This window comes from Scardinius erythrophthalmus (genome assembly GCF_964197995.2).
Source record: "Scardinius erythrophthalmus genome assembly, chromosome: 12".
Lineage (NCBI taxonomy): Eukaryota > Metazoa > Chordata > Actinopteri > Cypriniformes > Leuciscidae > Scardinius > Scardinius erythrophthalmus.
Window position 1 is genome coordinate 11,944,782 of NC_138232.1, and position 24,801 is coordinate 11,969,582.

The 24,801-nt window shown below is 37.5% G+C and overlaps 1 protein-coding gene across 3 annotated transcripts in view; it reads left to right on the plus strand.

The window, feature by feature from the left end:
- Positions 1-5,184: 5,184 nt before the first annotated feature.
- Positions 5,185-24,801, plus strand: part of scn8ab (sodium channel, voltage gated, type VIII, alpha subunit b) — a gene marked incomplete at its 5' end in the record, with an annotated part of 47,210 nt that continues 27,593 nt past the window's right edge. For 2 of the 3 annotated variants that reach the window (XM_081381180.1, XM_081381182.1), the window contains 10 exons: positions 5,185-5,466; positions 11,067-11,199; positions 11,836-11,923; positions 14,481-14,609; positions 17,153-17,244; positions 21,609-21,830; positions 22,080-22,143; positions 22,359-22,500; positions 22,961-23,167; positions 23,273-23,545. In XM_081381180.1, coding sequence (XP_081237306.1) covers positions 5,185-5,466; positions 11,067-11,199; positions 11,836-11,923; positions 14,481-14,609; positions 17,153-17,244; positions 21,609-21,830; positions 22,080-22,143; positions 22,359-22,500; positions 22,961-23,167; positions 23,273-23,545 — 1,632 coding nt within the window. Of the gene's footprint in view, positions 5,467-11,066; positions 11,200-11,835; positions 11,924-14,480; positions 14,610-16,816; positions 16,909-17,152; positions 17,245-21,608; positions 21,831-22,079; positions 22,144-22,358; positions 22,501-22,960; positions 23,168-23,272; positions 23,546-24,801 lie in introns of all 3 variants that reach the window. The other variant, XM_081381181.1, reaches the window with a different exon arrangement.

Below are 24,801 nucleotides of genomic sequence, written 5' to 3' on the forward strand. Positions count from 1 at the left end.
GTTTATTTTAATTTAATTATTTAACTGTGTGAATTCCATTTGAACGATTAAATTTGAAACAATTTGACAATTGTTGAGACGGAAATTAGGAGATTAGATGAATTTTACGGAGAAGTGGTAAATATAATTAGACTCGTATCATTGTGATTGATATCCCCTTTTAGCGCTGTTTCGCTTACGTTGCAGCGTTCCCCCCGTCAGTACGGAAGTCGGAAGTAGGGTACTTGTAGACGCTCCCTAACAATTTGCTGAGAGTCATCAATTATGCAGGCTAGCCGTACGCACTGGGAAGGAAGATAGCGGCAACAATATGGCGACATCCGCAGTTTCTCCTGGGTCTTTTAAACATCCTTAGGCACGCAAGATCTACATGGATCGCTCTTAATGCGGAAAAAGTAAGTAGACTTTCTCTTGTCTACAGCCCAAGTGTCGTGCTTTTTTCAGGTGTTTATTGCCCTTTCTGAGCGTGTCTCATACCTGGACTCATCTGCCGCAGAGCGGTCTCTCGCGCTCAGCATCTTTTCTGCTCACATATGTGGATAGGCTTGCTGCAGGAAACACAGGGAAACGCCAATTAACACGCCAGGCACTACTTAACAGCTATAGCGCTGGTCAAATAGAGGCAATGCAAAGGGAAAAAGTCTGACTGAGGTAAATTAGGGTGTTGGCCTGGCGCTGGAAACATAACATTAGTCTGTGTCGAAATGTAGAACATACGCATACCATGGGACAGGCAAGTAAGACCGCAGCAAACTTTATTGCAGAGGAATATTGTGCGGACAGACTGACGCAAGACGCAGTATTCAGCATTCAGATGACATATATGACAGCATTTTGCAACGTAACATGTCAAAATCACTAATGTGGCAGTTTTTAGTCCCCCTGCGCCTGCATTCCCCCTCCCTTCGAGTCACCCTCGCCATACTTCATTGGGCTGGACTCTCTAGAATCGGTGTGTTTCCGTTTTTGCCGTTAAAAACAGCGACTGCCACCCTTGTTTTCTCACTCACTCCTCCCTAAAGCGTTAGCGGCACGCTGTGCCCGACCGTTTGCGCGGTTTCGGGTTAAATCACTGAGAGGACGGTCTGACTGCACGGGTGTGGTGCTGAAGCGGACAGGAGTCCCAAATGTTCTTGAAGTGTTCAGATGAGAATGAAATCGGAACCTAGTGAGATCGAAACTCGAGACGTGTAAAGCATTGCAGGCACGACTGTCTGAGACGTCAGTGGCGTTGAGATTTAGATGTTTCACAGATTGATTCGCTGGCTCGTGCCTTTGCACGAGCTCCCTTCAGCTCCACTGCAGTATTTCAGCCGAGAGAGTGGGGCCCACGCGTGTACGTCCACATGCCATAATTACCGCAAACAAACTTGGGCATGCTAATCTGTGAATCCCATAACATGTAGCGCCTTCAGACGCGCAAAGCTCGTTTGGAGGAGAAATTGCATAAGACATGTGTGAGGGGCCAAAATGGGCGGAAGTATGAATCAATTGAATTGTTTTTGCGATCGCATATGCTTTGTAAATTAGGCTATATTTGCTTTAAAATGGCAAAGACCGTTCACCTGACTAAGCTGCATGTTACTTTTGGTGTAAGCAAACAAATATTAGGTTACGAAGGTAAAATATGAGATACATTTAATCAAGCAAGGACATATCGGTGTTTATGTGTGTTGAAATGTAAAAGGCTTTTATTCTCCACACGGGATAGGCCGATAGGTTCGTCCTCGTGACAGCTGTGCTGCTCCCCTCCCCTCGATGTACAGTGCCAGAGGCCGAACATTCACTTTCCATATCATTTAGTTAAGGACATCAAATACGGAAAAGTCGCTTTAGTCGGGATGTTTCATCATGGCTTGAGGCAGCATCTGTGATCCCCCCCCCCCCCCCCATCACCTAACCTAGAGGACAAGCGTGAGCTCGCGCTGAGCGGTGCTGAACGGACAGCGCCGCGGAGAACCTGCATTCGACGGCAGTGGATTTGTGTTGGCTTCCTAAAAACAGACGACACTTATTCTTGCCTGATAAGGAATACCTTTGCGCCGCTACCGGAACGTAGCCTACATTTTACCAGATATGAGAGTAGGCAATGACTTTGCTTGAAGGCACGTAAGTAGCCTATAACCTGTCGAATGGCATCGGTTATTTTGGTTTTAATGTGTAGGTGTTTAACTTGGAGCAATCGGAAAGTGGAGGGCGTACCATTTAAACAGCATAATTTTTCTGTAACCAGTGCTGGCAACAGCGTAGTCTATAGGGAAGAAAATGCAGGAGTTTTGTTAAGGTCATTGTGTGTATTGTCAGGGCCTGTCTATCTGATGTATCACCTTGAGCTGAGGCGTCTCTACACTATCCCAGGAAGGAGACTTGGAGGTTGGACACAACCAGCGTGTAACTTAAAACGCATGTCGTTTCTTTTGTCTAAACTGTTCATTAAAAAAAAAAAAAATTTTTTTTTTACTTTGTTACTGTACCTAAAGCATATATGGCAAGCTGTTTTAATAATTATTCATTAACTTGTATCTATTTTTATGTTTCTAATAATAGGTTTTTTTTTTAATTATAATTATGATTGAGTGGTCCAATTGTGACTAGTATCTTATACAATTTTGCTATTAACTATTTATTATTAACTAGTAGTTATTCTATTGTTTCTTGTAACTAAGAAATAAGTTCTACTTCCTAATGAGTAGTAAAACTGGTACCAGCAATAATAGGAATACATAGATGGAAGTAAATACTTGATTTCTGAACCAAGAAGTAGCAAAGAAATAAGTACCAGTATATGGACTGTCTTGCCTATTAACGAACAAGCACTAGAATCTAATGAATATTGAATAATGAAAAAAAATAAATGCTAGATTCTATTTTAAATGAATAAATGTTCAAATGACTTGCCATAGTCGAACAGGAAGCGTTGTGTTTTAATGATGATAAAGTCGCCCATCATAAAGAGCAATGTCACGTGACCATGGGCACTTTACTATTGATTTGGCCCGTGCTGACTTAACTGAATCAGTTTTTGGTGTATAAATAATTAACAGACTGTGTCATTAAGGATATAGAGAACAGGGATTCAGCACTGGACATATAAAACAATCCCACGAAAAGACAAGTGATAAGACAATCGTTGACGTTGACTGTTAGGTTTAATATATTTTAAAAGTGAATGTGAAGGAATGCGATGTCTGTATGACACTGCTTTGGTTGATTTCTGTACTGTCATAAGCTTTCAGCACATCATACAGCACTTACATTAGTAAAGATTTTTGGATGTATCATGGTGTGCAAACATGCGGCTACATTAATCAGTTGAAGAGGGCATTATGGCAGTATTATGTGCATTTAAACAAAGCATCTCTCATACATGTTTTACTTATTTTTGCTTGTCTACTAGAAAAGGTTAAATGTCCTAGAAAGGACCATAAATGCAAGTCAGCTTTGCAGTACAAAATGCATGTAAAAGGACATTCTGGAAAAGGAATAGCCCAGTTTTGTGGAGCCTGAGGGACTAGGCTGGGACTGACACTGCGACACACACCTGGAACACAGGAGAGTGTGACCAAGTAGTACTTATGTCATTTGGAGATTTTCCTGCACATTTGTGATGAATCTCTTTGAATTGGATTCTCCAACAAAGCTCCACGGGGGAAGTAAATTTGTTAACCTGCAATAGAACTGCTAAAGCAAGTTTAGTGGGCAAATTGTACAGAATTTCATGAGTGCAAGTGATTTTGTTTGATTGGAGTAAAGAGTTTGATGTGCAACATTGTTTTTGTTGCAACTGTGTTTAACACCAAAGTCAGCCGATATGGGATTTCAATGACTGATAACCTGAATGTTACTTGCACCAAATCAGCATATTAGAATGATTTCGGAGATCATGTAACACTGAAGACTTGAGTAAGAGCTGCTGAAAATGACAAGAAGAAATTATAATTTAAAATACATTAAAAACAAGTGTTTTTATGACAATCTTTATTGACAGACACATATTGTGCCACAAAACTTTACAGTGCTGTTTTTTTCTGTATTATTTAGGAAGTTCAGTCAGAAACTGGATCCTGTGCTGGAGATTCATTGTCAAGTCACTAAAAGCCAGCACACGGATACACAAATGCATCTTTGCAATAGAAATGAAGTAAGATACTGTATCAGGTGAAATAGTTCATGTAAGAACATAATACATCACAAATGTGACATGACAAATTTGACTTGACATTAATGTTGTCTTTGAATTTGTTAAGACTGCACTCTCTTGAGCAGCCAAACATCCTGCAAATGAGATTACGGACTAAAGCAAACATTTGCATAATGAGATCAAATCTTGCACAAAATTCTCAGTTTTCTATTATCTGAGATGAAAAACCACAACAGCCAGAAAGTGTTAAGTCTGCATAGTGTGTCTAATGTTTTACCTTAGTAATAAAATAAGTAATGAGTGGAGAGTTTGTGATATGTGATCCACAAACACCTGATTAAATGTGGAGATTTCCATCTGAACGACATTACATAATAAATCCATAAGGGGCAGATTAAATTTGTCTGAATTGATAGAATATTTAATATGATGTTGTTTGGAACGGGCTTGATGACATCATGGACTGGAATATTAGTTATATAATCCAGGTCATCACAGAAGGTTGATAAGGGCAGTAATGCAGTTATGACCTTAGCCTCTAATGTACAGTCTCTCTTGTTCTCTGTCTCTCATTCTCTCTCTCATGCACACACACATACAGGTTGAGCCTCCAGTGCTGCAGCGCATTTGGTATTATTCTGCTTGGTCATCTATTTCTTAATGGATGTAATGAATGTGTGTGTGTTTGTGTGAGTATAAGAGTGAGAAAAAGAGCAAGAGGGAGAGCTGCAAAAGAGGATGACCAATAACACAGGCCACTGAAATCAATGGCTTATTCGCAAACACACACACACACACACACACACACAAATATGCTTGAAAAATAGAAATGTTTTACATTTGTTTTTTTTGTGTGTGTGATCATGTGCTTTGTTGAACTTTTACGACTTTTGAACTCTATTGAATTTTAATTCCTGTTATTTTTCTTTCCTCGTTGTTCCCTTTCTGCATCTGTCTGGGTGCCTCCCTCTCCCTTCCTTTTCCTAGAGCTGGCTGTCCTGAATGGCTTCTAAATAAAAAGGACTCTGCTGCAGGATGACAATATGGCTGCGCAGCTGCTTGCACCTCCAGGCCCCGATAGCTTCAAGAAGTTCACCCCAGAGTCTTTGGCCAACATCGAGAAGCGCATCGCTGAGGAGAAGAAAAAGAAGCCCGTTAAGCCCAGATCTGACAGCAGTCACCGTGATGACGATGATGACAACAAACCGAAGCCCAACACTGACCTGGAAGCGGGGAAGAGCGTGCCCTTTATTTACGGGGACGTCCCCTCCAAAATGTTGGCTGTGCCCTTGGAGGACATAGACCCCTACTATATGAACCAGAAAGTGAGTGAACTTTGAGCCTGTTAAAACTCATCCTCCATGCAGGTGGAATACAGTTACCCTCATTATGGTGAAGTAAGAAGTGCTCAGGGCACTTCGCTCTCCAGCATTTGGTAGAACAAGATTGGTAGTGGGAAGGTTTGGAGATGAATCAAGGAGACTAATGTTACAAACTTTGTATATTAGGATGAATGGACAGATAAGATGAGATGGTAACAAATAAGAACAATGATTTCTAAAAACAAAACAAAACTAAAAATATGGTTAGTGAATATTTTTGTTGAGATTGATTTGATAAGTTGACAGCTGACAGTTCAAAATATAATTTTCTTTTTCAGTAGTTTGGGTTAAAATGCATGTACCGGTAGTTAAAGAGGCTATATGTAGAATGAATTGCAGCCAGCAACTTATTGCTCGCACATACGTAACATACAAGAGACCGAATGTGATTCAGTGTGAACTCATGGCAAGTTCTTTTTTTTTTTGCTTTGAAGAAAAAAATCTTTGCAGCAATATACTGTAAACGAACATCCCGGCGCCGGCCACGCTGCTGATAGTGATGTTTAGATAAATATGTGCTGTGCAAAATAAACTCAGTGAGAAAAACAACAGTTAAGAAAGCATCATAGCGATGTGGATATGTTTGCACCAGCTCTGCATTTCACTGGCATCATGTCCCCTTAATCTCTTTTCTTTGTAGGACACATTTACATTAAAGAATGGCTGTTTCGGCATTATCCTGAACATTGTATAAGCATTCATTTCATGTGTCATTGAACGAAAGAGAGGCTCTCAGGAGCATGCGTAACCGCCACATCCTTTATATTTTCCCGGCAAAAACGTCCTGAACCCTTCACATAAAAACAGGCTTTCACAGACAACATAGGAAATCGAGGAAGATCTCGTTTTTTAGGTTCCATTTCAAGCCGTTCACACATTGGCAATAAAAATGTGATTAACACGTGTCAGGGGGGCGTGTGGCTTTAACAAAGCGCACGTCAATGGAGAGTTCACAATAGTCTTTTGTTAAACAAAAACCCAAGGTAAACACGCAGGAGAATATCTAGGAGATTACGTACAACCACTACACAAATAACACCAACGAGACCAAACGCAGAACTGAGGAAACTCAGGGTTTAAATACATGGAGAGAGATAATCAACTGAACAGAAAAAGGTGTGTGGAAGTGATTAACAACCAAGGAAACTAACTAGGAAAACAGTAAACAGGAAATACGGGAACATAGCACTGACTGAAAACGAAACCGAAACACAGTGAAACTAAACAGAATGGCATATGAATATGAAAATGGCATAGAATGCATAGATATTAACTAATGCACACTGAAGTGATCTGTTTGGTAAATTGTGATCTTCCAGTGTCAGAATGTACAATATGAATCTTAAGGCAATGATTGATATGTACAAATATTATTTGTATGTATAAATTTTTCCTATTCCATATCAACAGACAGAGTGGGAATTATTTATTTATTTTTATTTTACTTATTTTATTTTACTTATTTTTTAGTCTTCGACTAAGATACTTTGATATTTATGTATTTACTATGAGATGGCTTAAAAGTAATTTTTTCTGTGGCTTGAGCGGTGCAACCACATCAGCACCTCCTTGTTGGCACACTAGAGGTGTGTGTTACATAACTGAGTACAGTGTACCATGTGCTATATAGTGGGAGTTGAGGAGATTTTTTTAAGATAGAAAATTAGTTGAGGAAAGAGAATTGGTCTTGTCTGCCTTTTCATCATCTGTTGAACACTGTACCTATATCCACCTCCCATTAATAGAGATAATGTGCATTGTTCCCAGCATGCTCCATCCATATTACATCCCCTTTTCGGCCCTCCCTCCTCCTCTCCCTCTTGGCAGTGGTATGTTTTTGTGTGAGGGGGTTATAACTGCAGCAGCTGTGGTACACTCATGTATTGTGGGGAAGGGTTAAAGAGAATAAAGAGATGAGAGGAATGCAAGGAAGAAGTGCAGAGTTGCAGTTCTACTGGTCCCTTGAGAAGTGGGGTGAAAAAGCCATTCAGAATGGCATGGGCGTATAAACCTACAGAAAGCCCTGTACTCATGTGTGTTTGTTTGTATGTGATTGAGAGATATGGGATGCAGTTTTCTAATGGCTGTTATTGCACCAGCTGTGTGTGAGGCTTTGACCTTTGGAAACGGAAGTTAAAAAAAGAGATATTTCAGGTTTTAATAGAGAGATACTTCAATGGATGATTTATGACTTTGGTGATTGATTATATCTTGTTCATAGCATGTTTTGTATCTATATTCTTCTGCTATTTTATTTTATTTTATAGATAAGGAGTTACTTTTATTATTTAAGATGAGTGATTATATTTTTTATACCATATTTTGTATCTGTATTATTACCCTATTTTTTTTTAGATAAGTAAATACTTTAATGGATTGTTATTATTACTATGAATAGTGATTATTTTGTTTATACCATATTTTGTATCTGTATAATTACCCTATTTTATTTTGTTTAATTTTAATATTTTTATTTAATTTTATTTATTTTATTTTTAGATAAGTAAATACTTTAATGGATTGTTTATTATTACCATGATTAGTGATTTTTTTTTGTTTAAACCATATTTTATATGTATTATTACCCTATTTTATTTTGTTTAATTTTATTATTATTATTATTATTATTATTATTATTAGCTAAGTAAATAGTTTAATGGATTTTTTTATTATTACCATGATTATATTTGTTTAGACCATATTTTGTATCTATATTATTATCATATTTTATTTTGTTTTGTTATTTCCTTTTATTAATTTTATCTTTACCTCTTTCCTTTAATTTCTTTTTTCTTGATTTCTTGTATTTCTTTATTAACTGCCTTTGGCAATACTGAGAATATTAGCAGTTATACCATTATACCAACTTTCACTCTCTGGATGGATGGATGGATGGATGGATGGATGGATGGATGGATGGATGGATGGATGGATGGATGGATGGATGGATGGATGGATGGATAGATAGATAGATAGATAGATAGATAGATAGATAGATAGATAGATAGATAGATAGATAGATAGATAGATAGATAGATATAGATTTTGGTGCATCTTGAAAGTATTAAAAAAAGATTGAGAAGTGTTAGTTAGCATTTGGATGGGGGTGTTGGTCAATTGAGTCTTTACAGTAAATGCATTCAGTGAAGTCGAGTAGATCGGATGTACTTGGAGTTAAGTGCAACAGTGATGCTATATCCAGTTTTTTCCACTATTGAACCCCTCCACCCCTTCTCCCTCTGTCTCTCTCTCTCTCCCTCTCCCTCCCTCATCCACCTCCCCCGCAGCAGTTCCCTCAGCTCTTGTCCACATCTTCATGTCTCTCTGGCTCTCTTCTCTGTAGATGATGAAATTTTCAGTAGCTTTGCAGCATATCACTTAGGCTGTCAGAAGGAAAGACCAATAGGCTGCATTGTGTGTATGCAGGTGTTGACATAAGGGTGTGATCACATGTACGTGAACTTTGAGCTTCGTGTTTTCGTAGCATGTTTTAGTTTCGCTCATATGTATCCATTATCATCTGCAAAAGTGTGATCTTGCAAAATCTCTGGTCTTTTATAGACACAAGGACAAAGGGTTGAAGTCACAGTTGGCACTATACTAGTGTTATGATCATGGATTATTTGGATAGAACTGTTGTGGCCTGATGACACTTGCTGTGAAATTAAGATGGAAAAATCATGTGTTTGTCACACTAATTTTAACATCGTGATAAACATGATTCACATAAATATGAAGATTTAGACAGATAAATTGTATTTTTAGGCCAGGATATTGAGAGCTGCATCTATGTCCTCAGTGAAGAGTGCAGCATTGTGAGAGTGGGAGCTCCCGCCAGCGGAGGAAGCCCACAGTCTGTCGCAGTGTGTGTATGTGTGTGTGAGAGAGAGACTCTGGGGAAACCAGTGCTCAGTATTCAGTAACACATGGAGCCTTCTGGGCGGTTCGCAGCTTTTGCTAGTGTGACTGTCTTTGGGATCCTGTGCCTCAAAATGACAGCTGTCTTCAGAAGGACGACACAGCGTTTTCTCTCTGACATACGCTATATCTTTTAAATGATGATTTTGTTAACCAGTACTTTTGTTAAGTGGTATTTGACATGATTAAATGCACAGACAGACACACAGACAAATACAGTGAATGAAAGGAGATGGAGAAATAGAGAGAGATAGGGACACTCTGAGGTTAGGGCGTTCATTTTGTCCTCCTTCAGACAGATGTCTATTTTTAATCTAATTAGATTCCAGGAAGATTCTCATCCGCTCGACACTGTGTGTGAGTGCGTGCGTGTGTGTGTGTGTGTGTGTGTGTGGTGTTCAGGTATACCCTAAGTTATGAGGACGAAATGTCCCAACAAAGATGGCAGTATCCAATATTTTTTTGGTTTTCTGTGATGGGTAGATTTAGGGTTAGGGGATAGAATATATAGTTTGTACAGTATGTCCTCATAAAACATGGAACCCAACATGTGTGCCTTTAGTGGTGTTTTGTGTGACATAAAAAAGACTATTCTATGTGTGTATCACAGGGTTAAAGAAATATTGTCTTAATTAGTGTTTTGTCTTGTTTTCCAATAAAAATATCTAAACATCCTTAAAACAAGAGAAATTTATTTGAAGAAAAAAATGCAAAAGGTATTAAGACTTTAATAATATATATAATTAAAATGACATAACATATTAATAATTTTCTAACAATATATCTAAGTATATATATATATATATATATTACCCCATTGGCAAATATTTTTTTTAAATGCAATTAAATATAAAAAAACTGAATAATAATAACTAAATATAATAAATAAATGAATTAATAAACATATTATGTAAACACACAATTTTACTTCTTTGACATTAAGTCTGTATATGTGTGTGTGTGCACTTGAAATGACCTGGATTCCAATAGTTTCAGTGATGAGGATTTGGATGAAGGTTCTCTTGTCTCTTTTTCTTACATTATGTAGGATAAAAGGAGCTTTGCAGGGCTTTTGACCCACCCTCCTTCCTTTCTTCCCTCCCCCTCCCTCTCTTTTTCCCTGTCCCACACACACTATCTGGAGTCAGCACTTCTGCTTCTGATGGATCGCAGTGTTAGCGGTTAGCATTAGCGTTAGTATTACAGTTTGAGTTCCTGTAAGAGGTCCATTTCTTTGCCAGAGCTCACTGCGGTTGTTTTAGCTCAGTTCGTGTGAATAAATCCCTATTTGGGTTTTAATAGGCTTGATTTAGAAATGGTCTTTGACCTGAATGTAATTCAGAATGAATGTGATTTTTATTTTATTTTATTTTTTGAGAAAATGTTATGTGGGTGTATTAAGATATTGTATACATTTTGCAAGTTTATTTTGAATGCAGCTGTAATTTTTGGATAAAGTCAAAGTTCTTGTCATGTTAACCTGTCATAAATAGTATGTTGTTTATTGCAATTTCTCATCTTGGTAATTTTTTTTGTGAATGACTGTGCTGTCTCACCATAATGACAGATATATATAGCTAACATATTTTCCTCTCTTTTTCTCCCCTTCCTCTTTTTCTCTCCAGACCTTTATAGTTCTAAACAAAGGAAAAACTATCTTCCGGTTCAGTGCCACGCCCTCGTTATATATCATTAGTCCTTTTAACCTATTCAGGCAAATAGCAATTAAAATTTTGATACACTCATATCCTTTTTTCAGTGCTCCAAACATTGTCCATGTTATTATGATTGTGCTTTATTGGATTTATAGGTTTCATCAGTTACACCCTCTGTATCACAGTACATGTGTTTTCACTTAAACTATTTCACTTCAAGGCCCACTGAAATGACTTGAAGCACGCAGCATTATTCAATGTGTTGACGTAATTTCCACTGAAACAAGACAGGGGGCGAACAGCTCCTCCCCTTTTTAAAACTAGCCAATTGCATTGAGTTTATATCACTGCTCGGCCAGAGCTCGGTAAAGAAGCAGTTTCCTCGTAATCTCTAACCGTTTCTCCTCCTAATCTCCTCCATATCGCTTTAAAATATAGTATTCTGTGCAGAATTCAAATGGTCTGCGAATGAGAGTTCAGAATGAAAGCTCATAGTGCTGTGATACAGACGCTGATTTTAAAGGCCATTAATTATATGGAGGTTAACAACATACTACTTCCTCATAGGAGGAACTGCCTATGTCTTCAACCAACAATTGACCTCTGACCCCAGAGTTTGCTACATAACATCATGAAATTATTCTGATTTTTGTAGTGATGTCCCTTTTTCCTTCACAGTTATGATATCTAATCAATATTTATGACATCACCTTAGAATTTCCTTAACTACTTCTTACAGTTTTCAGCATGATCATCATGTGTACAATTTTGACAAATTGTGTCTTCATGACATTCAGCAATCCTCCAGAATGGTCCAAACAAGTAGAGTAAGTATTCTATTCTATTCTATTCTATTCTATTCTATTCTAGGGATAGGCATTTTTGTCAATTTTTCTCAAAAACGAGTACTCAGGGGGTGGCGGGGGGGCAGGGGCAGGGGCGTGTCCGTCATGGCGATAATAAAAATATTTTAATTAAAACACTGTCATGAAAATGAATGTTGACATAAAAATATGACCTGAAAATATGTCTATGAAAATATCACTAGAAAATAACACTACTTTATCAATAATGCATCAATGTTTTAAAAAAAGAAACATCTATCTGCATAAAAAGGACACAAATGCAAGTGAACTAGCCAGAAAGTCTTATTCCCATTGCGGATGCGCTCTTCCCGTAACAACATGCTGAAACACGGGCAACTGAAGTACAAAGAATTCACAACATTCTTTCGTGTTCGATTATAATGTCATATACAGTATATGGCAGATTAGCGCTGCACATCTTGCACTTAATTGTATTTTCATCTACTTTCTTTGCCTGCGTGTTTTTGAAGACATGACGAGAAACCATTTTAATGAAAAAACAGAAAAAATGTTTTTCAAAACATATGTTGAAAACATATGAGAAAAAAATAACACTGTTGGATTATTAATAAAATCAATGTTTTTGAAAAAGAAACATCTAAAAGGAGTATGACTGTCTCAAATAACCCAGTCATAGTCAATAATGTTGGGCATTGCTGTTTGAGCTGACGCTGAAGAGTTAAAGGTGGTATCAGTGATTTCAGGCCCAAATTTTTTTTCATCACATTCATCTAATTTTTCCTAACGATCCGCTAGCTGCCCGCCCCATAAGCATGCCGTCAAAAAAACGCGTCTCTGTAGGCAGCCTAGGCTCTGAGATCTGCACACAAAAACAAATGGTTTAGCCAAACACTCAAAACCAAAACAAATAGTGTTCCAACCAATCACCGACAGGGGGAGGGTGTTGTGAGGTTTTGTGCTCGTGCACGGCTGCATGCGAAGTCAGAGCTGAAGAAGAAGCTGGCTCAAAACCTCACAACACCCTCCCCCTGTCGGTGATTGGTTGGAACACTATTTGTTTTGGTTTTGAGTGTTTGGCTAAACCATTTGTTTTTGTGTGCAGATCTCAGAGCCTAGGCTGCCTACAGAGACCCGTTTTTTTGACGGCATGCTTATGGGGCGGGCAGCTAGCGGATCGTTAGGAAAAATTCGATGAATGTGATGAAAAAAAATTTGGGCCTGAAATCACTGATACCACCTTTAATGAACACCGGTAAACTGAAAGGCTTTGCTAACTGGTTAATAAACTTTGTACTTTATTAGACTTTATTTCACCAGTGTGGACTGCCTGGTGTCCTAATGCTAACCTAGCAGACCTCAGGTACTGCCCAAAATGCCCCAATCAGAAAAAACTGAAATATATATTTTTAAAGTCCCCATGAACCGGAATTTGCAACCGACTTTATTACATTTTTCCAAGTGAGGCGGAATATTGAATAAAGGGCGGGGTTTTACTTTAGCGCACCTCCCCTCCATCCTTCGCTCATAGCAGACTGACAGTGGGAGGGGAATGGTTAAGGATATTCAACCCATGCCGTCAAACTGACATCATCAGAGAAGGAACGCCTTCCAGAGCGGAAGCAAATTTTGATTAAAGATTACCACGAAAAACAGATTTTTTTCTGTGTATTAATTTACACTGATGAATCGTTCACCACAAGACTAGTAATGTGCGCTAACAAAGTAAATAGGGTTAATTTGGATTTCAAGACGACTTTATGATTTCATGATCGAACGCCACTGTCAGGTCCGAGTACTGGAGTACTTGTGCACATCCCTATTCTATTCTATTCTATTCTATTCTATTCTATTCTATTCTATTCTATTCTATTCTATTCTATTCTATTCTATTCTATTCTATTCTATTCAGTTCTATTCAGTTCTATTCAGTTTTGTTCTATTCTATGCAAATGTGACTGTAAAATATTATTTATGATTCATGCGCAGAGTTATTCATGTTATTTAATAATAACATTGTTATAGCAAAAACGGTTAGAAGTTCAAAGATCATATATTTAAACTGAACCAGCAACCACTCCAGTGTGAGTGCTTGTAAAGCTGGGCTTAAATTGTTAGCCGAGTGACAGGCTAATGGCTGGCTAGAAGGAAGAAAATGCTGAAGTGTGAGCTCCACTTGGAAATTTGGCCAGTCCTAAAAATTGCTGGGTCTATTTTTGGGGTAACTGGGGGTGATGGAGTTTTGTGGGAGTTCTTAACCAATAGTAAGCTTGGTTCCAAAACCTAATAAGCTGCCTATAAAAACAGCATTATAGGACATCTTCTTAATTATACTGCCTCCTGAGACACTAAAAGGTTAAATTCTAAGGCAGCATCACATGTGCCCTCTGTGCTGTAGCAGATACCATGATGCACTGTGTAATGAAGGTCAGTGAGGGAGGGAGAAATATTAATTATAAACAAACCCATATTTTATTTAATAACGAAAAGTATCAATTAAAAAAAATAATTCTAAGCATGCGATTTATTTATATGCATTCATTTTATTGCACTCTGTCAGGTACACCTTCACAGGAATCTACACTTTCGAGTCACTCACAAAAATTGTGGCTCGAGGTTTCTGTATAGATGGCTTCACCTTCCTCAGAGACCCCTGGAACTGGCTGGATTTCATGGTCATCTCTATGGCGTAAGTATAATCCTTTTGTAATTCAAACATTAATGAAACATTTCCATAATGTTTTTACATGCAATGATTACAGGGGCATAACACTCTTGTGTGCAGCATTGACTTTTAGACTATAGCGCATCCTGCATTCAAGGAATATGGTGATATTATTTAGTAAAATGATTAGAAAATAAATCATAAAATAAAATAACAGCTTTAGTATTCCATCCTTATACTATTTTGCAGCGATTTGAAATGGGCTCTGCACTTTTTCTGGAACTTTCTCACTTGCATCCATGTCCCAAAAAGGCAAGCTTTAGACCATTTTTAGACCAACTTAAACATCTTAAAGATTTCAATAACATGCAAATTATTTGAGTATTAAAAAGCATGAACATTCTGACAGTCTGACAATGATAGTTTTGCACAGTAGAGGTGTTGAGAACAGTTTGAAATTGAATGATTAATCGATACCATGACCTTTATTTAGGTTATGGGATGACTTTTGAGCCTTGATGTCATGCTTGCACAAAAGAGTGTGTGTGTGTCTGTGGTCTTACATGAGAGAGACAGAGGCCCTTGTGTCCTGCCTCTCATAGGTGGTAGATGGGTGTTCAAAGCTCAAAGATGATAATGTCTGTGCTCATACCTCTGTGTATGTGTGTACATATATACTGTGTGTCATAACACTCTCTTTCTTTCTGAACTTTGATTCGTCTGTTCATCGCTCCTTTTCTGTCCCTATCTGCATTCATCCATTTCTCTGGAGGGCAGCCATTTTCATCTTATAAAGACAACCCTTGCTCCTAAAAAGTTTAATTCTGAAATTAAGAATATGGTGAAATAACTATTTTTAAACAAGATTTAAACGTGTTTTTGTTTTCCAGGTATAAAATGTATCATGAATTCTATATGACATGTTGTGAGAATCTGAATATTGTTCATGTTTGATTGTTATTACTTTGACAGTAAAGAAATGTTCCGGGTTCAATAAGGAAAGCTCTATGGACAGTATCTGCGAAATGCTGTCAGTTACCACAGAAAATAATTTCAACTTCAGTTGGTAAAAACAGGAAAAATACAGTAATGCTATTACAAGTCTATGGGCAAGGCATTACACTGGAATAAATGCCACAAGATTTAAATTCTTACGCTGGGATCACATTGTGTCGAAATTACTGTAATTACAAGACAGCGACTAAGATTGTAATTGGAGCCATTCAAGTCCTTGTCTTCAGAAATAATTGGTTTCTAAGGCAATGCTCATAATGCCATGGATCCATGTGTGGTGTTGCAAATAGTTTAATCGTTACATTAATCCACCTCTATATGGAATAATTGAATTTTTTTTTCTGTTTTGCAGACCAAGGTTGCATTTATTTGATTAATATACAGTAAAAACAATAATATTCTGAAATAATATAAAATAACCATTTTCTATTTCAATATGTTTTAAATTATTATCAGTTAATATTGGTGCTAAATTATTGAAAACGGCTTAATATTTCTGTGGAATCAAAATTCAATTTTGACAGTACAATGAACAGCTTTAAAAAAAATAGAAATCTTTTGTAACATTATAAATGTCTTTACTGTCACATTTCTTACCCCAGACTATTGAATGGTACTATATCTTGGTTTCAACAAAAAACATTAAGCAGCAAAAACTGTTTTCAACATTGATGATAATAAGAAATCTTTCTTGAGCACCAAATCAGCTTATTAGAATGATTTCTGAAGGATCATGTGACACTGAAGACTGGAGTAATGATGCTGAAAATTCAGCTTTCGTCACAGGAATACATTACATCTTAAAGTATATTAAAATAAAAAGCAGTTATTTTAAATTGTAACAATATTTCACAATATTACAGTTTTCACAATATTTTGTATGCAATAAATGCAGCCTTGGTAAGCATAAGAGGCTTCTTTCAAAAATGTTAAAAATCTTATTTATTCAATTTGTTTTTTGCACGACAAGTCAGAGTTCAGAGTTTTGGACCTGCAATTACAAGTTCAGCGAACTTGTCTAAAACTTGTAATTACAGTAATTCTGAGATGAAGCACGGAACCTGGAACATTGTTTTTATGTGATATAATTTTACTATACTTAATTTATCTTGTGAATCGTCATCTTCCTTCACTGCTTTTTCATCCTGTATCTCTTCTCCTCTCCATCCTCTCACCCTCTTCTCTCTCTGGTAACTTTGTTGCGATCCATTCTGCAGGTATGTTACAGAGTTTGTAAACCTAGGCAATGTGTCAGCTCTGCGCACATTCAGGGTGCTGAGGGCTTTGAAAACTGTTGCTGTGATCCCAGGTAAGTCCAGCATCAATCAGGGCCAACAGAGGGCGCCGCTCGCTGTCTCTCTTTTCACACTCCTGTCTCTTTCTTCCTCCTCCGCTCGTTTCTCTCTCTTCTCCCGTTAGACAGGCTTTGCGTGATGTCTTCCTCCCAGTTCAGTGGTGGTGCTGGTGGTAGTGGTGTGTCGTACGTGTTGTGGTGTTGTGTGTGTGTGTTGTGTCATGGTGTTTGTTCTGTGTGTGATCCTCCCTTGTTGCAGATATGTAACAGAGTTTGTGGACCTCGGGAATGTGTCAGCCCTGAGAACCTTCAGGGTTCTACGAGCTCTCAAAACTATTTCTGTCATACCAGGTGAGAACGCGTTTAAACACGAAGGCTGAGCTGCTTCCCACGCCGATGCAAACTATTATTATTACCAGTATTACTACTACTGTTATTATTTTTATAGTTTTTTTGTTTTGTTTTTACTTGACTTGCTGTACTTTTTCGAGAGGATGCTGCAGGAAGAATTCTTTGATTTATGTTCAATTTATGTTTTAATACCCAAACGATCAAAAATGGTAGTGATACATTTTTGATAGGCTTTGCAGTCTGCAGTCGAATCAGTGATGGCAGAAAAATCACATGCCCCTCCAGTATTCTGGGAATAAAAGGTCTTTATTGATCAAAAACTGCATTTATGTCAACGGCGACGTGTTATGATGAAAAGTAGTGGGAATACCTAAAAAATATGCATCTTGCCCTGCTGGAAAATCCACTTTAAGGTCATGGCTGTGTTTTGGAACATGGTAACTGGTTTAGGTGGGCTAACAGATGTTGGGGACCTGACTGACTTGATATGCCAGCTTTCTTCAAAGGCCCTGTTGGTTAAAGGTGGTCAGGCTGGTTTGTCGTTGGTCCAAGATGGCCGACCATGGCCAGTCTGGAAACCAAGTATCATGTTTCAAACCACTTTAAGCTTTTAACTGGATTTTCCATTTGGGAGATCACATTTCCTATTATGCAGTAGTACTCTAGTTTAGTATGTAGACACAGAATGCAGTTCTTATTACTCAACCAATCCATGTTAAAAAATAATAAAACTGTGTAAAAGGAAAAGATTGCTGCCCTATGTTCTATATTTAAAACGTCCAGCCTCAGAGTTTAAAACAGCATAGGCCAGATGTCTTTTCTTTGTTGTGTTGAGTTTTAGTTACAGGACCCTAAGCGGACAACGTAAAACTCAACCTTAGGACATCGTAAAAGCATAGCAACATTTATATGTGCATTTCATCCTAGTCTGTCTTTTGATGAACATCTCATCAGAGTTTGTTCAAAAGAAGCTGATGTGATGTGTCATGAAGCAATGGTTTATGGGTAGCGTACTCACTGAGACTGCCAAGCCTAGTTTGACACATTTCTGCTGCATGATGCTTTCGAAGACACCTGCTTTTTTAGTTTGTCTTTCTTTTATTCTGTTTTTTGTATTTTTTAACAAGTGGCTTTACTCAAATTTCTGCATCCTTTACACACATGTAGATTTATATATTTTTTACCTAATTTTTTTGGTAAAATAACTGTTTTGTAACTCCCTCCCTATTCTTATTTCGAAGAACTCGGAGTGGAAAGTAAAACAGAGACATCAGAAGATGTAAGAAGAATTGTTTGTATGCACGTATTGTTGCAGGAAGGCGAAAGATCAGGACTAGCTAAGTTAACTCACTAGCTTTCCTCACATAATCGCACTCAGCTACGTTAAACACACTCACATTGTTGTAGACCCCACATGTGAGTATTTAGAATTGAGAATGACTTCTTTTTTAACCTGGTTTCTCTTAGCTAAGAGATTAGCTGAGAAATGAAGACGGGGTTACACATTCTCTGGAAAAGAATGATTGGTTAAACAGACATTGACACCATGGTGATAAAGCAAAGATGATGATGTTGCTGCCTTCAGCCTTGGCGTTTAAATGACCTGCATGCCCTTCCTCCCCTTGCCTGTCCTCTCCTCTTCCTCTCTCTGTGTTGGCTCTCTGCATACTGTTTGTATGGCGCCGCTCTTTTCAAGCAGTGTCCATTTTGCTGATATGTGTTGAATATTGTATGTGTGTTTAAAGAGTGTTCCTCGTGTCTCTTCAAGGTCTCCACACAAACTGTCCTTAGGAAAGTGCTTATGAAATGTGCACTTTTTGGAAATCTTTTTACCATTAGTCTCCACAGAATCCTGTTCATTATATTGGCTACTACTTCATTTGAAAGCCCGAGCTCCTGCACAGAAGGCAATTTATGGCGTTAAAAAGAAAATAAATGGTTTCAACTTTCTTTTTGTGCTCAAAAGTTTAGCACACAAATCTTATCACATGGTTTTTGAAACCATGTGATAAGATGAATGATACATCATGTAAGTCATGTGACATATTGAGGATACTAATACTTATCTTAGCCAAAACTTATCAGACTTCTTTTGGCAGACCAAAAATGAGTAAATAATTTTTTTTTTTTCAGTTGGCATTATGAACTGGTATGATTTATAGTATAATAGTAATTCAAATCATAAATCAGTGTGTTATACATAAATTCAAATGGTTAACTGGTAGCAAAATGTACGTATTTCTATTACTGGAGATAGACACAGTTTGTGTGCATCTGCCCTGAGGAGACAGGAGACTCTTTAAACTGCCGGTTCAATGTAAATCATGGTTTTATACGAACAAACCACACTATTATTTCTTACAATATGTGTGTGTGTGTATGTGAAAGAAATTTAAGGAAACTAAGTAGGTTATAGTGTTATTACTTGGATATTTGATCTGAAGAATTGTTTTTCTTATTCATATATGTTAACTTATCACCACTGCCGTTCAAAAATTTGGGGCACAGTAAGGTGTATTTATTTAATTTTGTTTTAAAGAAAATGAAATGAGAAAGGACAGACTATTCAGCAAGGATGCATTAAATTATCAAAAGTGACAAAGACTCATGCAAACATTTTCTTTTTCAAATAAATGCTGTTCTTTTGAATTTACTATTCATCAGAGAATCCTGAAAAATATGAATTACGGTTTCCACAAAAATATGAATAAGCACAGCTGTTTTCAACATTGAGGATAACAATAAGAAATATTTCTTGAGTGGAAAATCAGCATATTAGAATGATTTTTGAAGGATCATCTGACACTGAAAATTCAACTCTGCCACCACAGGAATAAATATCATTTAAAAATATATTAAAACAGAAAACTGTTATTTTAAATTTGTAATATGTCACCAAATTACTGCTTTAATACATTTTTATTAAATAGATGCAGCCAGGGCCGTAGCTAGAGGATTCGGGGCCCCCTGAAAATTTTTTGATGTGGGCCCCCACCACCCTCCACCAATATCATATACTGTACAATAGATGAGCTTGAAGGCCCAAAATATAACAGAAGATGGTGATGTTGTTGTACAACCTTTATTTTAAAAGTTAAAGGTTTATATAAAAATTACAACTAATAAAAATGAACAAAAAAGCAAGAAATTGTTAAATAATAATAAAAACAATTTTAAAAAAGTAACAGCAAAATGTTTTTTTCCCATCAGTCTGATATAATTCATAAATCAAAAAGTAAACATTTATAAATTGTCAAGAATGCAGTCAAATTTAAAAAATAAAATAATTTATTGTCTTATTTTTTTATAAGGATAATATGGAACTGATAATATTATTAAATAAAGCTAATAAATGTATTATCCAAGTGCAGTGTGTTGTATTCGTGTTTTCTTGATGTAATAAATACACCATCAGCCGGCAGGTCAGGTGCATAATGCAATGCGTCGTGACTCGTGTCAATTTTTTAACTCTATTTACAATAGTGTAAAAAGACAGGAATTTTGACCACGTAATCATTCGGTCGATTGTGGTGCGCACCGATAATGAAAAGTGACAGTACCCGGCAGGCTGTAGACCGTAGTTTTCTTATTTCAAGCGAAATAACAATACAACCTGTCTTTAAGAACATCTTGATCGACCGGGATACAACTCTCCAGGCCTCCCTCTCCCTCTTTTCATGGCGTTTCTGGCACCCTGATTTATGGTTTCTTTTCCCCGACATTTTTCGGTCAGTCAGTCTCCTGCTCTTCCACCAAGTTCATCGTTAACTTCAGGCAGCTGCCGTCTCAACTCTGATTGGTTCTGTTCACGAGCTGGGGTGGGACTTACAATTTTATTGGGTCCATCTGATGTTTGTCACTGACTGAATAATTAATAAATACTTTAGATATCTTTTTTTTGGTTGGACCTTTCACCCCACTAGCGATGGCCCTGGATGCAGTCTTGGTGACATTAGAGACCTCTTTCAAAAACTCTTACAGACCCCAAACTTTTGAAAAGAAGTGTACTGTATGTTAAATAGGTGAATGATTCTATTAAATATTTTATCAGTGAAAACAGCATAAAATGTAAATTTATATTGTGAGACATATAGGAGAAATTTAGATCACAAATTGTATGAAAGAATTTGTGCATTTATGTATATTTCTATCTGTTCCAGTAACAGTATACAAGTGTAGAATATGTATTATACCTGTAAATATTCTGTGTGCGGTGTGTGTGTGTGCTCTTATAAGATTTTTTTTAATGGTTAAGAGTGTGTGTACAAGTGTGTGTTCTTACGCAGATATGAGCATTATCACAAAAAAGCGTTTGCGGCAGACTGTATATTCCTTGTTGCGTTTGTCTCCTCATCTTCTCACAGGGCTGAAAACCATTGTGGGTGCTCTGATCCAGTCAGTGAAGAAGCTGTCAGATGTGATGATTCTGACAGTGTTCTGTCTGAGCGTATTTGCCCTCATCGGTCTACAGCTGTTTATGGGTAATCTTCGGCAAAAGTGTGTCATCTGGCCAGTCAATTCAACTGAATCCTACCTGGCCAATGGGAGCAAAGGCTTTGACTTTGATGAATACATCATGAATGACAGTAAGTAGATAAAGCTCTGACTACTTAGGGTAGTTGCTCATGCGGTAGCGTCAATCAGTGCTGCTCTCAGCTTTTTTATATTTTTTCAATAAGTTTGATTGTCTCTACGGTACAGTTTCTACAAGTTTTTACACCATTTTCATAAGAAATAAAAAGAACTATAAATCGCCTACTAAAAAATTAGTAGATGGATTTCTGGTGATTTCAGGCATGGTTTTCACGTTTTACAAGTATCTCTTCTTGTTTCAGCAAATTTCTACTTCCTGCCAGGCATGCTGGATGCGCTGCTATGTGGAAACAGCTCAGATTCAGGGTGAAAAGCATACACATAACATACACACTACTAAATTAGCAAAAATTGTTTAATGTTATTTAAATCAAAATTGTAAAATATGTAAAATATTTATTTCCAAATAATAGCACACTTGATTCACTTCATGGTATGATCCGTTAAAGACAAAAGCACAGAAATATTTGTGGTATAGTATGTGTGTGTGTGTGTGTCTGTGTGCGTGTGTGTTTGTGTAGGCGGTGTCCGGAGGGCTATTCTTGCATGAAGGCTGGACGCAACCCAAACTACGGCTACACTAGCTTTGACTCCTTTGGTTGGGCTTTTCTTGCTCTCTTCCGACTCATGACACAAGACTTCTGGGAGAATCTGTACCAACTGGTGTGCATTCACTTTTACTAAGTTGCATGTTTAATATTGAAAATAGTGTCCAAAATCACATTTTGTGTAAAAACATTTTTTTTTCTAGTTTTATATTACTTGCAGTTTTTATTCACTAGCTAGTTAGATGCTAACAAAAATATTTTTTTTATTTAGAAACCGCCAAAGTAAAGTTAATAGAATAACTGTAAAATCTTAACACTTCTTCCCACTCCTATTTAAACCAAAATAGTTATGTCAAGTTTTATTCAAGGTCTGCCCACTGAGGTAGATAGCCAATCTTAGTGTAGAAGTTTCGGGTGGCCAATCAGATTTTAGGGGTGGATCAGGCTGATACACGCCTCTGATAAAGCACACAGTGAACATACTGCATCCTGCAGAAAGTAGTATGGTATGATGCTACAATACTCAAACACATATTCAAATACTGTTATGGGAGCTATGCCCTTCTTTCTCTTAGACTCTGCGAGCCGCGGGAAAGACGTACATGATCTTTTTCGTACTTGTGATCTTCGTGGGCTCGTTCTACCTGGTGAATCTGATCCTGGCTGTGGTGGCCATGGCTTATGAAGAACAGAACCAGGCCACAATGGAGGAGGCAGAACAGAAGGAGGCTGAGTTCAAAGCTATGCTGGAACAGCTGAAGAAACAACAGGAGGATGCACAGGTAGAACACAAATACATGCGTTTAACATATAACCCTGTGCTATTTTGTTCTTTTTCATTTCTCACTATTTGTTCTCATTCTTGTCCATTTGCCCCTCATCACTAGGCCAATGCCATGGCAACCTCGGCCGGTACAGTATCTGAAGATGCCGTAGAGGACGATGGGGGAGGGCATCTCTCCCGCAGTTCCTCTGAGGTGTCCAAGCTGAGCTCTAAGAGCGCCAAGGAGCGAAGGAACAGAAAGAAAAAGTGGAAGAAAGAACAGGAGGAGAAGGGTGACAGCGAGAAGGTGGTCAAGTCCGAATCTGAAGACAGCAAGAGGAGCCGCTTCCGTTTCAGAGACAACAGGCTTGGGCGGAAGGCCTCAATCATGAACCAGGTGAGAGCGGGGTTATTTCCACAGAAGCCCACAGAAACACACAGTCCGCATGATGTCATGTCTCATGTTAAGTGTTCAATTATATGTCTGGCTAGGTAATGGTAGGTACAGTGAATTTCTTGAAGATCTTGGCTTTAGAAAAGAACACTAAGGTGCAAATGGATATAAGAGGTGTTGTTCTTTGTTGTCATTATAAAACTATTGTTGTAATATTGAAAAACTGTAACATTGTTAAGTTGACCATTTCATGTGTGTAACTATATCAAAATTTTATTAGCGCTTTAAGACCTCATTCATTTTTGTGGCTTTTATTCCATGTCTGATAGCTATGAGGGCTTTTCAGAAGAACTTTTACCAGATGTACGGTAGTTGACATGTCCAATGGTGGAACAAGCTGTACTCCATCTAAAATTGTTTTTTTCTTCTTCTTATTATTATTATTATGCATGCAGCTTTTACGACCTTATATGGAATAATCATATATATTTTTTTTAAATTGTCACACCACAGGACCATTTAAAATGTAACTAATTCAAACAAACAAATCAGTAAAACATTTTGACTATTTACAGGGCCTAATATATAAAATGTCTTTTAAACCGGCACAACAATTCACAGTGCGCAACTTTTATTTATTTATTTACTTACTTACTTAATTTAATTACATAGATATGTTATGCATCTGGGAAAATGGGCCAAAAATATTCATAAAAAATGACTCATCTTGCACACTGGGGCTTTTGCATGTTTTATTCAATAAACTCCCTTCTAGAATAAGATCTCCTCCACCTTAATCATAAATACCCCTTGCCATCAGCTAGCAATAGCATGTAGCAAATCACGATTTGTCAGTGTCCCGTAGGAATTCGCCATGCACGTTTGTTTGATAGACAGTATTTTATTAGTAGTGCGAGTGATTAAAGCTAATCTCTACAACTGCGCTTTCTGATTGTACTGATGCGCCTCTTTTATAATCTGTTACGTTGCAAAAGCAAGCCGCTATAATAACCTCTGCTATTTGCTAACACAACCCAGTTGAGCCCAGCCCAGCCCTTGCTACTACTGTTCTCTGCTCTGTGCAGTCGCTACCACTTTCAGCTGAGTCATCGTCCATATCACCAGGGTGATTAGACAAAGTGCTTCAGCCTTACACTCAAAGATCAGAAGAAGAGGAAGTGCTCTTACTCAGTGCCCATCTGTCTATCGCTGTAATTCTTTCCATCTCATTCATTGTCTTGCTTTGGGCAGCAGCTTAT